Genomic DNA, 13,912 nt, shown 5'->3' on the forward strand with positions numbered 1-13,912 from the left:
CAACAGTTTCTGCTTTGGAGATTAAATACCCATTTTCTTCCTGGCTGCCCAGCTCTCACCTGTTGCCACTCCAGTGACCACAGTTTACAAACTAGAATAAAATAAGCCTGGTGAGATCTGTTAACGACTTACACCCCACTTTTGGCTCTGAACCTCCCTGACCCTCAGATCAACTAGAAAAATCTACTGGCGTGCATCTTTATCCACTCACTCTGCTCTACTGTTAGGGGCCACTGCGGGAGGACTTGGGATTCTGGCACCGACCCTGCAAAGCCCATTTGATGCTTTTATCAGCCCTGGAGTGGAATCCCATGTCTCTCCAGCTTTTCCCTTAAACTCAATACCTGAGCTAATGCACCCTGTGCAACTTGGTGGATCATGCTTTTAAATCAGCAAGGCATTCATTTAAGTAGGAGGGAAAGAGAGGTCTCAAAATGACTTCAGGAGAACCATTCCATGCGCTGGCAGCCTGGAACATCCAGAAGCCAGCTAGAAAGACCATGCTCAGAAACACTCCTCAGAAAGCCTTGGCTCATCCTAATAGCAATTTTACCTTACTATTATTCCTGTTAAGGGATTTTGATGATGTTTGGTTGGAGGTTTTTTGATTTTCCTTTATAAGTTTCCAGGCTCAGTTCAAAAGGACTTGAGCCAAGAAGCTTCAAGCTCAAAACCAATACCTCAGTCAATTGTCTTGGCATCAAAGGACGTATCAGGGAATGTTTATCTTCTCCCCTTTGAAATTTCCATTCTGTCTACTGTAGTTTTATTCAAACCAAGCATTCTTCTAAAGCAGGACTATAACTACTAGTAGTCATAAACTGGAAGAAAACATTAGGAAACGTGCTAAGAAAGGGTTTGACTCCCACCTCTTCACAGGCACATGGGTCAGCTGTGCCCTGTCACCTGCCCTGACTCTTACCTGATTCCTGACCAGGAGGCCCAGCATCACTAAAACTTCCCCTCCTTGCTGGAAATTCTGCCTGAGAAAGAAGGAGATTTTGTTATTGCCAAGGAAATCCCAAAGCTTGTGGCAGCCACCACGTCCTGCCTGCCCCTCTGTGTTGAGCTCACCCAGCCAACACAAAGCGAACTCAAGAAGAAAAGCTATAGCCTATTCTGTATTTCCTGGCTCCTCAGTGTTCCCTGAGAACAAAGCTGAAAACAAGCAGGAAACTACGAAGCCCTATACAAATAAAGTCAGGGATATGACAGATAAATTTCCTGCTCCTGTTTATGCATGACAGCTTATTGCTTGGGTGTTCAAGGTCATTCCCTCCCTTGAAAGTTGTGCAGGAGGTGCAGCATCCTGGGCACAGCAGCATTGGAGAAACCTGCCCTAAGCAGCAGTCACAGCTGGTGTGTCACTGGAGCTGTGGGGGCAAAGCACACATCCCACACTGGATCTAGGTGCAGGGAGGACAGTGTTCCCCCAGCTCAGCACACGTGTGCACGACAAGCAGAGCTCCTTTAGCAGCATAGCCCTGCAAGCAGTGGACACTCAGAGCCTGTTTGGACTGGGAGAAACAAGATGTTTTCTGAGATATGGGAGAGCCACGTGGGAGGGCGAGTGGAATTCAGAGCTGGTTGTATTAAAGCCAGAAAAGCTGAAGAGCTCCAAACTTTGCAGGTTTAATATCTGATCCAACAAACCACCCCAACACCATGTCCACACAGAAACACTGAATACCTTAAATGTACATTTCTGCTCCTGGAAGGGATTTTGCTGTGTTCACTTCACACGTGGGAAGACTCCAGCATCATTGTGAAAGCAGACGAGGTGAAGTTGGGCATCACACGGTATGGGGGATAGCAGAAGTCTGGGAGATTCTGTTTTGTCTCCATTTCACCTTCCTGCTGGAAAATTATCCTCCCACAACAGCACTTGGATCCCCACAGGGACAGTCAGCTCAGGATTGTGTTAGGCAAACAGAAACAAGGCAGGTGGTGGAAAAGCCATCAAGGTGGCCAAAGCAGGGCCAAAGAAGGGCACATATGGTAAAGAGCTTAGATCCCAACCCCTGCATGTGTGTGTGACACTCCTGCATTGATGGTCAAGCACCGGAACAAATAACAAGATTACCAAAACATGGGAGTACCAACAGCTGTTACTATTATTGCTGAAAACTCCCACTGTTACTGCTTCCCCTTGTCAGTTCCATTAGAAGCAAAGAGGGAACCGAAGCAGGCATTTCTTTGAAGTCAGAAGCAAAAAGTCCCTAAGAAAAGAACCTACGTCAGGAATCACGGCCTGACCTCCACCCTTGCTAATGGGTCAGCCAAATGTTTTCAGCAAACACCTTCCATCTGCTCCTGCAGCACAGTCAGGATGATGCTCAGGCCACAGACGCTTGGCTGATGAACAGCATGCGACAAAGGTTAGGTACACAAGCAGGATGCAGACGTGCTGAGCCCCAGCAAACTGGATGCACCTCTAACCCAAGCACAGATGTGGTGATGAGAGGTGGTACAGCAGGGAAGGTGTCAGAGCAGTGACATTAAGGCAGGACTCCAGAGATAGCACGTTGCAATTTGCTCCCCAAAAAAACAGAATTTGTTGTGCTCCAACCACTGGCAATTCAGTGTCTGAACTAGACTGCTTTCTAAGAGATGAATGCCAGCATTCTGCACACTTATTCCAGCTTTTTTGATACCTGTCTTTGAATGCAGGCCCCGCCAGTGGCTATTAAGAGCCAGGACAGGTTCAGACAAGAGGCTGAGCTTTCCCTGCACACCCCACGGCTTTCATCTCAGAGCAAGGAGGCAGGAGGTGCTCGGCAATTACAGCAGCCGGGAAGGCAGCGCTCACCTGGCTGCTGTGCAGCTGGTCTCCTCCAAGAGCCTCCTGCATCAAAGTTTCCCTTCCTCCTCCTCCATCAGCAGCGCTGCAGGGACCAGGCAGAGCCTCTCCCCCCTTCCCCACAGCTCTAAATTTGCCTGCTTGCTGAACACGTCTATTCTAGGCAAAGACAGGCGAGATGAGGGAAGCGAAGCGCACGCATCAATCGTGTCGAGAACAACATCAGTGCCAAGTTCTTTCTCTGCTATAGCTGCTTCAAAGAACGTGTCTGATGTGGTGCTACTCTAAGCCAAGTAACTTAATTTGTGAAAGGAAAAGAAATTCTCTCCACGGAAAGCAACCAGCTCTCTGAGAACATGGGGAGAAGTAGAAATAGCCCACGTAACGGGGAAAAGAAATATTAAAGACAACACATGAGTCAAAGTGATCAAATCTTTAGAGCAAGGGAAGACAAAAGAAAGACCATCTGGGGACACCGATAGCCCCAAGCTGTTCCCAGTCTGAGCTGAGACTTGACAGGGCACAGGCAAGCAGTCCCAAAGCAAACTCTATGCAGGTCTGGGGGAGCTGGCTCCCAGCTCCAGCATCACCACGACATCTGTGATACAGCTAATCCTCAGCCTTGGGAGGATTGAGGGCTGACAGCAGGGCTTGTCTCTGCAGCAGAAAAGGGAGGGAGGGTGTTCTGCATATGCTACCCATTCCTAGCAAAGCAAGGAATGAAGGCAGGAGGGTTGGGAATGAAATAACCAGTTTCTGTATGTGTAAAATGACAGTCATCATCTGGAATGGGTTTCCAAAACGAAGGCAGTAACCAGGAAGGGTGTATCAAGTTAACAGAGCCACGAGATGTCTGATACTCATCAAATCTTATCCCCTGCATATTGAAAAATAAAAACAGTCTCCCTTCTCCTGGGAGCTGTAATCCTCCAGACAGGATTAAACTCTAGCAGTCAATAAGCCATCCTGGCCAGAACAATCCAGCATTTGCTGTGGGATAGCTGAGATCGTATCAGCAGACAACAGTTGTGTTTTGAAAGGAGTTAGAGGGGAACACAGGTAGCCTGAAGGTAAGGGACCATTTTCTGCTCTGAGCTTCCCTAGTGTCACATGGTGGCATTTCAGGCAAACCAGCTCCCATTTTCACGCTCTGTCAGACTTGATGGTACATTCAGAGTGACGCCAGGTCTCCCTCTGTCTCCAATTTGTCTCAGAGCTCCCATCTAATTACAGCGTGCGTTTGATTGCCTTTGTAGGCAGCTCCTGAGAACTTCAAACATGGCACCCAGAATTAGAAGACACTTTGGAGAAATATTCGCTGCCACCCAACAAACCTGCCCCACTGTGTCAGAAACAACGTGCCTCTCCCATAGAGTCACTGGCAGTACCCTGCAATCCTCAGCACCTGCCTCGACCCTGCCATATTTCTGCTGTCACCTTGTGGTGGCCATGAACTCCTGCACCTTTGTTCTTGCAGCACTGCACCAGCTTTGCCCAAGACAAATGAATACAGAAACATTGTTGCTGAAAAGGAGACGTGATGCTCTTTGGGCCACCTTCTCAGCAAGCACCTATAGCACAATGAGTTCTTTCTAGGCCTAACTAAAGGAGGAAGACTGGGCAGATCAGCTGTGGTCTTCTGGCAGCTCATGGACATAGCCAGCATCTTGTTCTGGAAGAGGAGTGCCCTCTGCTGAAATAACAGTCCTACAACAGGCAGACCACGTTGTCCAGGTTCCACGACCCAGAGCGTGCACTGCCTTGCAGATTTAGAATTTAAGGCAGCACGGATCACTACCCAAACAACAGGCAAGTGAATACAGTCCATTTAATACAGTCAAACACAGGGAGGGACCACAAGAGGAAAAGGAGATAGCCTGAGGCATGCCAGGTGGGCAGGAACGAACAGCAGGCAACAGTACAGAACGTCACCAGATCTAAGAATGCAGAACCGTGCTGCATCTTCCCAGCACACAAGAGCTGCATTTTTCTCCGTGCTGAACAAAGCTCTGAGGTCTCAATAATGATGGTCAGAATGGGGAGAAGGCTGGAAAGAGATCACAGGAGCTGGAGGAACTGTCCTCAGCTTGCTCCATGCTCTCAAACAGGCGTGCCCAACCCACCTGCATGGATAGGAGCAGCCACCTCAGCTGCTCCATTCCCCACAGAGCTTTGGGCTGGAGTCCCAGACCGAGGAATGTCAGTGCCATACAGTGGTCCAGGCCCTCCTGCCCAGAGCTAGAGAGCCCCACCAGCAAAGATGAGCTCCAAGGCAGCTTGAATGTCCCCTCCAGTAGCCTGCAGAGCCCGGAGACTCAGCTCATCATCGTGTATGCCCATGTCTCGCAGTTGCTGAAGCTGTGGCTGCCACTGGCTCTACAGACAGAAAACAAAAGAAGCTAAGGGTAGGTGCGAGAGTCCAAGCAGTAAAAAAACAGCCTTCTCCAAAGCCCACTCCACCATGCTGGTTCATCCCATCCCTCTAGCTCACAAGCACAATTCCAAACGTGCAGAAAGGTCTTGAAAGTTCTAAGTCTTGCTGGTAATACCCTAAACCCATCTCTCCCACTTCCACCCAGTCCTTCTGCAAACGTCTATCCTGCCACCTAAATAAAGCTCTTCACCAGTGACCCTTCTTCCAACTTAAAATCCTGCCACAGGTGACAGCTGGAAGAGCCACCTCTACCCCACAGTGCTGAGTTGATAAAGAGCTCAAAAGAAAAGGCTGAGACACTGACCTGCAGACTGGGCTGCCCTGAGGCCTGCAGGGCGTGCTGCAAGGCCTGGCTGAAGAGGTCGTTGGTGATGGGTGTTCCTGACTGGACACTGGATGACATAGGGGAGGTCCCAGAGGAGTGACCCTAGTGAGAGACAAGTTGCATAGAGCTCAGAAGAGCACTGGCTGCAGGAACCTGGGTCCACATAGGGCTTGCACTCAGTCAAATGCTGGCTTTAGAGGGCAGGAGGACACCCGCAGCTGGTGCTGTACCTGGGTACCAGGGGTTGGTGTGTGAGAGCTGCTCTCTGGCGTGCTGGCCAGTGCCAGTGCAGTTGCCAGCTCGCTCTGGGTGATGGGTCGTGGTCCAGCAGCCCCAGAGTAACCAAGGGAAGCTGGGCGGGAACCAGAAGTGCTGCTGGATGGTGTTGATCTCGTGCTCTGCGTGGACAAAACAGACCTCTGGTGTCAGTGGCCACGTCCCATTAACACCTGGCTCGTGTGCTTATCGCTAGGGATCCCTTCCCTGCAGTTCTTGAAAGTCAAACATCAAGTTTTTAAGAAGAACCATCTGGCAATTGGAGGAGTGCCCTCTGTTGAAATAACACAACATCACTTGTGCACAACTCTGGTTCTGCAGCAGCTTGAATACAAAAGGTGTTTACGCTGATGGCAAGTGCTACTGAGTTGTGCTTCTTTCTTCTGTTGTGACCCTACGTCAGCACTCCAAACTCCTAACATGCAGAGCACTCAAGCCTACCACAATTATTAATACAGCATCTTAAATGAACTCCCAGTGAGCCACAGATCACGCTGCTGATGAGAATATACAGAAAACTATATACAGAAAACAGAGACTTCAAGAGCTATGAAGTTAAAACCATTACCACAAATCCAAAATAGTTGTTCCAGCCAATCCAGCCTGTGAATTACCTGGTGAAAGTCGTCTTCATCGTCAGAGAGACCTTCAAACAGAAAACCACCTGCAATAGAAAGAAGACTCAACAGATGCTGGCAGGAATTGGGCACCAGATGAGAATCCCCCAGAGGCTTTGGTCACACAGCCAAGCTCAGCACTAACAAGTTCGCTTGCAGCAGGTCAATGGAAGGCAGTTCAGGCCCATCACTCGTGCAAAACAGGGGCCACAGCAATCTGCTACCAACAGTGGTGATACACACACAGCCAGGAGAGGCCCTGAAGTTGAACTGCACCAGACAAGCCTCTCTCAATACGATCTGTCAAACCACAAAGCACGTTCCAAGCTCAGGTACCCAGACCTCTTTTGTTCCTCAGCCCTGCATCAGTAAAATACCGATTGATCCGTAACGGATCCTGCAGCACACCATTTCTGCAGCTCCCTCCCACACCTGATGGCCACAGGCTGCACGTACCCGGCATGTCACGGTAGGAGCCAGAGGACATGGCACGGGAGGACGTCTCTGGGGCTGGGAGTGGGGTGCTGCCTGCCACCGAGTGCAGGACGAGGACAATGGCATTCACGAGCGCGGGGTGAGCCGGTATTAACCTGGAGAGACAGAGTGGAAGAACAAATCGTGTGCATACAGAAACCAAGGAGGTTACAGCAGGAATGGCAGAGCCACCCTCACTAGCTGAGCCAACACCATCTCCATACAGCCTTTAGCTATCCAATAACACCTCCTCACAGAGCCAGACAAGCCAGGATCCTCCTCGATCCCACGTTGGCCCCCCCACTGTACACATCTCCCACATGCTCTCACAGAGCAACTCCCTGCTGGGAGCTACCAGATCTGGAGGTGAGGACGAGCCTGCTTCCACTGTGTCAACAGATGCTTACCAAAGCATCTGCTGCTAAGAACAGAGAACAGTCCCTCCTCACATCTCTGTCTTGGTGTACCTGTACTGGCAGAAAGCAGCAGAACGCTTTTTTCCACCCAGAGGGAAGTGACCTAAACAGGATTACAACAAAGGAGCTGCTTAGTCACTGTACCAGCTTACACAAACTTACGTGTCCAACATGCTGGGGTCTGCAAACACTGAGAAGAGATCCTTGTCCTGCAGGACGCCTGGGAGAGACCAGGAAACATGACCAGTAAGAGATGGGATACAAGACACGCAGGAGCCAGTCCAACCATGGGAAAGAAAGCCAATTAGTTGTTTTTCAGGAAATGAGTCATGAAAAGACACCAGAAATACTCTATTATTGTTCTCAGAAACCTTTTGTGCCTTCTTAGACAGACTAAATCACAGCCACACCCCCGGGACGCAGGGCTTTCCCAGCAGATCCCACAGGCTGTGCTTCAATGCAGACAGCTCTACTTTAAGGCAGGATCAAGCCTGCCACCCAGCTCACCCCAGATGGCTGCATGAGATTGCAATCGCACCCCACGTCAGGAACGCTTTCTGAAAGGGTTCAGTGTTTAACCTGAAATATTTGTTTTACTTTAAAGCCATCCTTATCCGGCTTTCTCCAGACCTTCTGAGTCACACCTGGACTCACCCAAGGCGACTGGGTCACTGCTGAGGCCGGGAGTAGCAACTATGATCTGATCCAACGACTCCTTGTTCCCCAGCATTTTGAACACCTGCCAGAGAAATCAGAATCGATCAGCAGCGTCACACGGCAGGGTTTCACTAAGGGCCTTTCTTTAGAAAAGGGGGTCAGACAGAAGACACCAAGGAGGTGATGTACAAAGTCCCACTCACTGCATCTCTGTAAGCAGGGCTGCTGTGCAGGGCTGTGTGAAGGACACGGAACTCCCGTACCGCTGCCACCTTGTCCACTGGCTCTGAGGGAAGAAAAACAACAGTTCAAAACACGGCTTTCCCTCTGTCAGCTTCACAAGCCATTTTACACCCTCCTTGGACTTCCCAGCTGCAGTAGCAGCAGTGATTCTTTAATTCTCCTGAGTTCAATTGGTCTGGGAAGGAAGGATACAGATCACACCTGTTCCAGAGCTGTTACCACAGCTTCACAAGCCCACCAAGGGCTGCGGCCACATTCCCACCTTCCAGGCATAGAAAAATAAATATTTCATATGCATATAAAATTAAATGCACTGAAATAATTCTAAACTGGCCATTTTTACTCTACAGTCAGACACCCACAAGCTCTAGCTGTACTAATGAGACACTTGGCTTCTGATTCTCTAGCAACGCTAAGATTGGTCAGAGCTACTTAAGAAGGGATATTCAGCTTGCAGTTGGACTTGATGATCATTAATGCCTTTTCCAACCTGAGCAATTCTACGATTCATTCCACACTTCTGCCATCAGCAAGGTAAAAGTAATGCCTGTTCACCACTTTGAGTGGTGGAGCGCAAACAAACAGATCAGTTCCACCTCCAAACCCCATGCCATTCTCCTAGAAACATGTCACAGAGAACAGCAGCTCCTCACACCCAAGGTAGCCTTCACCAACTCCTCCCCACCTGGTTTCTGATCAGGCTCAGGCCAGGACTTGCGCAGGACATGGACAGTGGAGCCTGACTGGATGCCATAAAATTCAAGCGTCTGGTCATCCCTCAGCTTACGGCCACAGTAGATCAGATCTATGGAAAAGACAAAGACATACAGGCACACGCAGGAAGGGTCTGTGGTCCTTCAGAAGTGAGGACTGGAGATATCACCCTGCCTGCATCTGGGTCGGCAGCACAGGAAAACCCCAGGGCAAAGATTCACAAAGCTTCGGTTTGCTCCCTCCCTCAGCAGAGCCATAGGAAGGCAGGAGCTGGCCACGACCTGTGCACCTACCGATGAGCTCGGGGTCCGGGACAGACTCCTGCAGCTTGCCGGTGATCAGCTGCTTGAGGTGGGAGATGCTGCACCCGCCCAGGGGACACTCCCCGAGCTCCGTCTCAGGTAAGCGTAAGATGGATTTGGGAGCCAGCGGCTGGTCCGCCAGCTTCACCGCGATGTGCCACTCGGACACGGCCATCTCCGGTCACAGAACCGACCTCAGGCCCACGGAGGACCGGAAAGGGAAGAAAACAACGCGCGGTGACACAGCCTTCAGGCCGCCTTAAGAACCGCAGGCCCCGCTCTCGCACTGGGAGCCCCGAGCCGCGTACGACGACGTTCTCCAGGCTCCCAGCCGAGCGCTCAGCCCCTCACGCACACACCTGAAGCCGCGCAGAGGCGGCCGCCACGTCTCACCGGGAGCAGAAGCGCAACGCGGCCGGCTTCCGCGGTCAGGCCTCCCCTCTGCGCCGGTCTTCCGGCGTCGCGCCGGAAACGGAAGTGCGACTCCAAGCGCGGTGCGCATTGGGAAATGCAGTCTGCTCTGTGTGGGAAAAGAGAAAGCCACCGATTGGCCGGCTTGCCGATGAGGTGGCACAACGAGCCAATGGGCGGCCGGCTAAGGGTTTAAAGGAGGGAGCGCGGTAGCGCGGGCTCACTCACGGGCGGTGGGAGGGAAGGAGTGCGGCGGTGGGCAGGCGCTGCTCGGCGAAAGGAAGGCTGCCCAGCGAAGAGCTAGAGGCTGCAGGGCTCGCGGCAGCGCTGGGCTCCCAGCGAGCGTCCCCGCACCTCAACAGCCCACGGAGACGCATCTCCTTCAATTCCCGTATGAACAGCTGCAAGCGCATGAGCTTTTACCACTGCAACCAGAGGCTGCTGCCCTTCCCCCAGCTCTTCCTATCGAGGCAGAGATCAGTAGGACAGCACAAACTTGCTACAGGAAGATGGACCCCCTTCCCTAAGCTGAGCAAGCTCTGGGAATACTTGCTGCCGCATCTTGTCACTCTCTCCCAAAAAAGGAGAGGCTCCTCTCATCACCAAACCTGTGCCAGCACACTAACTTTTCTAGTAGGAAGAGGTTCTAAATAAAGTCAAGTTACCATGAAAGTACAGAAGGGCTGCAAGAGCTGCATACCAGTCAAGTTTTTCTCCCTAACAGTGCTTAAAATGGTCTGCATGCAGCTGGTTCATAGTGACACTGCACAGTTTGCAGTGGGTCACCCGAAGTTTGTTTCGTTAAGTTGCAAACTCCTAAGCAGACAGTTGGAATCCAGGACTGACTCTAAGCCCTCATACCACACAATCCTTGAAGCATACCCCCCCCTGAAAGAAAGCAAGAAAGACTCTTACACTTTTAAGCCTAAGTTTATTTGTTCTCCTACAAACGAGTCAGATGTGACAAACCTAAAGGTGACAAACCTACTTTAGTGTCATCCTGTTAGCATTACATAGGAAATGTGAACAACTCATCTACTTTCTGCCCCAGAACCACAGCCAACAGGCTGCCATTTCTCTCCACTAAAAAGCTAGTCATGAACTGGTCCAAACTGGAGCAAGGCCATTAAAATGCACACTGTATGCTACTACTCAGTACCCCCACAAATTAGAACGTAAAATAAGTAACAGTCAAACAATACTGGTCCAAGCTGAAGGGAGAGCTCCCAAGGACAAGCCTGCAACACCTCCTCCCATGCCTGCCCCACTGTGGGGACACCCCAGGTGACTGCCAGCAGCCCCTCTAGAAGCACTTGCGATGGACAATGGAGGGGCCAGACTCATCATACTCCTGCTTGCTGATCCACATTTGCTGGAAGGTAGAGAGGGAGGCCAGGATGGAACCACCGATCCAGACAGAATATTTGCGCTCCGGTGGGGCAATGATCTTGATCTTCATGGTGCTGGGTGCTAGAGCTGTGATCTCCTTCTGCATCCTGTCAGCAATGCCAGGGTACATGGTGGTACCCCCAGACAGCACGGTGTTGGCATACAGGTCCTTCCTGATGTCCACATCACACTTCATGATGGAGTTGAAGGTGGTCTCGTGGATGCCGCAGGACTCCATGCCCAGGAAAGAAGGTTGGAAGATGGCTTCAGGGCATCGGAAGCGCTCATTCCCAATGGTGATCACCTGCCCATCTGGCAGCTCATAGCTTTTCTCCAGGGAGGAGGATGAGGCAGCTGTTGCCATCTCCTGCTCAAAGTCTAGAGCAACGTAGCACAGCTTCTCCTTGATATCACGGACGATCTCCCTCTCAGCCGTGGTGGTGAAGCTATAACCTCGCTCTGTCAGGATCTTCATGAGGTAGTCAGTCAGGTCACGGCCAGCTAAGTCCAGACGCAGGATGGCATGGGGCAGAGCGTAGCCCTCGTAGATGGGCACTGTGTGGGTGACACCATCCCCAGAGTCCATGACAATGCCAGTGGTGCGACCAGAGGCGTAAAGAGACAGCACAGCCTGAATGGCCACATACATAGCTGGAGTGTTGAAGGTCTCAAACATGATCTGGGTCATCTTCTCCCGGTTGGCTTTAGGGTTCAGCGGGGCCTCAGTGAGCAGGACAGGGTGCTCCTCTGGAGCAACACGCAACTCGTTGTAGAAGGTGTGATGCCAGATCTTCTCCATGTCATCCCAGTTGGTAACAATGCCATGCTCAATAGGGTACTTCAGGGTGAGGATGCCCCTCTTGCTCTGGGCTTCATCTCCCACATAGCTGTCCTTCTGCCCCATACCCACCATGACACCTTGATGCCGGGGACGTCCCACAATGGAAGGGAACACAGCCCGGGGGGCATCATCCCCTGCAAAGCCTGCCTTGCACATACCAGAGCCATTGTCCACCACCAGGGCAGCAATTTCCTCATCTGCCATGACTGAGCCTGGGGAGAGAGAGGACAAAGAAAAGATCACACGGAGCAATGGGCCACCGAGGGGCCAGACACCCATCCCCACGCACTGCAAATTCACAAAGAGATGATACATTAAAGAACCCCCAGAAGGATGAGAAAAAAAGAAATAGCACACAGCCCTAGCAGTTATACATACATATATCCTCCAGGAAATGGACGCCAAGGGCTGCAGGCCCACCGGCTCCTCCTCCTCCCCCCCTCCCCTCAGGGATGCGAGGCAGCCCCTCCATACACGCAGCCCCTCCCTCCCGCACCCGAAGGAACAAAGGCAGACCCGAGCACAGAGCATCCTCCCTCACAGCGCCAAAGGGAAAAGAAGCGAAGAGAGCAGCAAAAACACAAAGGACAACGCAAAGGCCCAGCATCCCCTCAGCCCTCACCTGCACCACAACACCACCCGAACGCTGCCTCACCCGCAAATGCTTGGCCCCACCCCGCGCTCCCTCTGTTATATCCCCGGAACCGGAAGCGGCTGCTTACTTCGCCATCTCATTGGCTATCGTTCTCCCTTCGCTCCCACCTCTTTCTCTCTACTTCCGGCTGCGCCCTTCCTTTCTGCTCCAGGGCCTGTACCCGGAAGTGAGGCGAGCGCTTCCGTTTCTGGGCACCACCCCCCTGCGCGCCGTTTCCGGCCGGGCTGAGGCGGGGCGGCCCGGGGCGGGCAGCGGCTGAGCTGCGCTGCGCTGCGGGCAGAGCCGAGGCTGCCGCGCAAATCGGGCCGGCAGTCACCGCGCCCGGGGCCTAACGCAGGTAACGGTTCCGAGCCTCGCCGGGAGGTTGGGAATGTCCTGAGGCGGGAGGAGGACGGTTACGGCCGTTCTGAGGCCGGTAAGGGGGGTACGGAGGTGAGGGGCAGCGGCCGTTGGGCTCTGGAGGGCTCCGGGTGGCTCGCAGCCGGCTGTGGGGCCGCTCGGTCCCGGTTTGGGAGGGTCGGATCCGGGGTTTAGGGTGTCCGGGACTCGTCGTCGTCGCCGCCCCAGCTTTGTTGGGAGAGATCCGTCGGGACGGCCCGCGGGCAGGTCCTTCTGATGAGGGGCTGTGATTAAAGAGTTCCGAGCCCCCACAAAGGGCGGCGTGTCGGGGCCTGAGAGTCACACACCCCCACCTCGGCCCGCAGAGGGCCGGGAAGTCGGCAAATAGCCGTAAATGGGGCGTGAAAGCTCGCGGTGCTGCCACGCCACAGCCCTCCCCGGCTTCCTCCCCATTATTTATTTCCAGACCCGCGTCTCCCTCTCGGCTTAAAGCTGCCCGCTTTCCCCCGGTCACTTAGCTGCTTGCTTAGGGCGTGTTTTCCCATCCAGACTCCAGCTCCCGCGGTTGGTGCAGGGTTCCGAGCCCTCATTTCTGCATAAATCTTGCTACAACCTGTCACAGTTCGGGGACTCGCAGGGCGGCCGCATACCAGGGCGTGCTGCACCCGAGCTGTGTTTGCTCGCGCAGGATCGGCTCACTCGTTACCGTGAGGCACCCGGGCTGCACCCCCTTTATGGTTCCTCTTGCAACACGTGCCTGGTTGCTTTGCTGGAAACGAGCATGGGGTTGGGCCAGGTGCTGCATTGTGCCTGAGAAACCTGAGGTTGCATTCAGCTGCCAGGTAATGCGTTGTTGCTGCTAGCTGCTAATCCACTCTCTGTTGTTGCACTCGCAAGCTGTCGTGTTGTGAGTGAGATACAAAAGACACATCAGGGAGGTTTTTCGTGCTGATGACAAGTTGCTGGGTAGCACGGGGAAGAAGGACTTCAACAATGAAGCACTTTGCACGAGAAGATCA

At 52.6% G+C, this 13,912-nt stretch overlaps 2 protein-coding genes across 2 annotated transcripts; both read right to left on the minus strand.

Annotated features, from left to right (window-relative positions):
• Positions 1-5,038: 5,038 nt before the first annotated feature.
• UBL7 (ubiquitin like 7) lies at positions 5,039-9,433 on the minus strand (the record flags this gene model as incomplete). The annotated part of the gene is made up of 10 exons (XM_079540811.1): positions 5,039-5,176; positions 5,539-5,661; positions 5,790-5,957; positions 6,450-6,499; positions 6,909-7,042; positions 7,505-7,562; positions 7,997-8,081; positions 8,203-8,285; positions 8,928-9,047; positions 9,250-9,433. 10 exons carry the CDS (start codon positions 9,431-9,433, stop codon positions 5,039-5,041), a joined length of 1,143 nt encoding a protein of 380 aa, XP_079396937.1.
• Positions 9,434-10,972: 1,539 nt separating this feature from the next.
• Positions 10,973-12,103, minus strand: LOC306950508 (actin, cytoplasmic type 5; the record flags this gene model as incomplete). Its single annotated transcript, XM_079540788.1, has 1 exon — positions 10,973-12,103. The coding sequence occupies one exon, from the start codon at positions 12,101-12,103 to the stop codon at positions 10,973-10,975; it is 1,131 nt and encodes a 376-aa protein (XP_079396914.1).
• Positions 12,104-13,912: the final 1,809 nt, after the last annotated feature.

This window comes from Tetrao urogallus (assembly GCF_951394365.1).
Source record: "Tetrao urogallus genome assembly, chromosome: 11".
Taxonomy (NCBI): Eukaryota; Metazoa; Chordata; class Aves; order Galliformes; family Phasianidae; genus Tetrao; species Tetrao urogallus.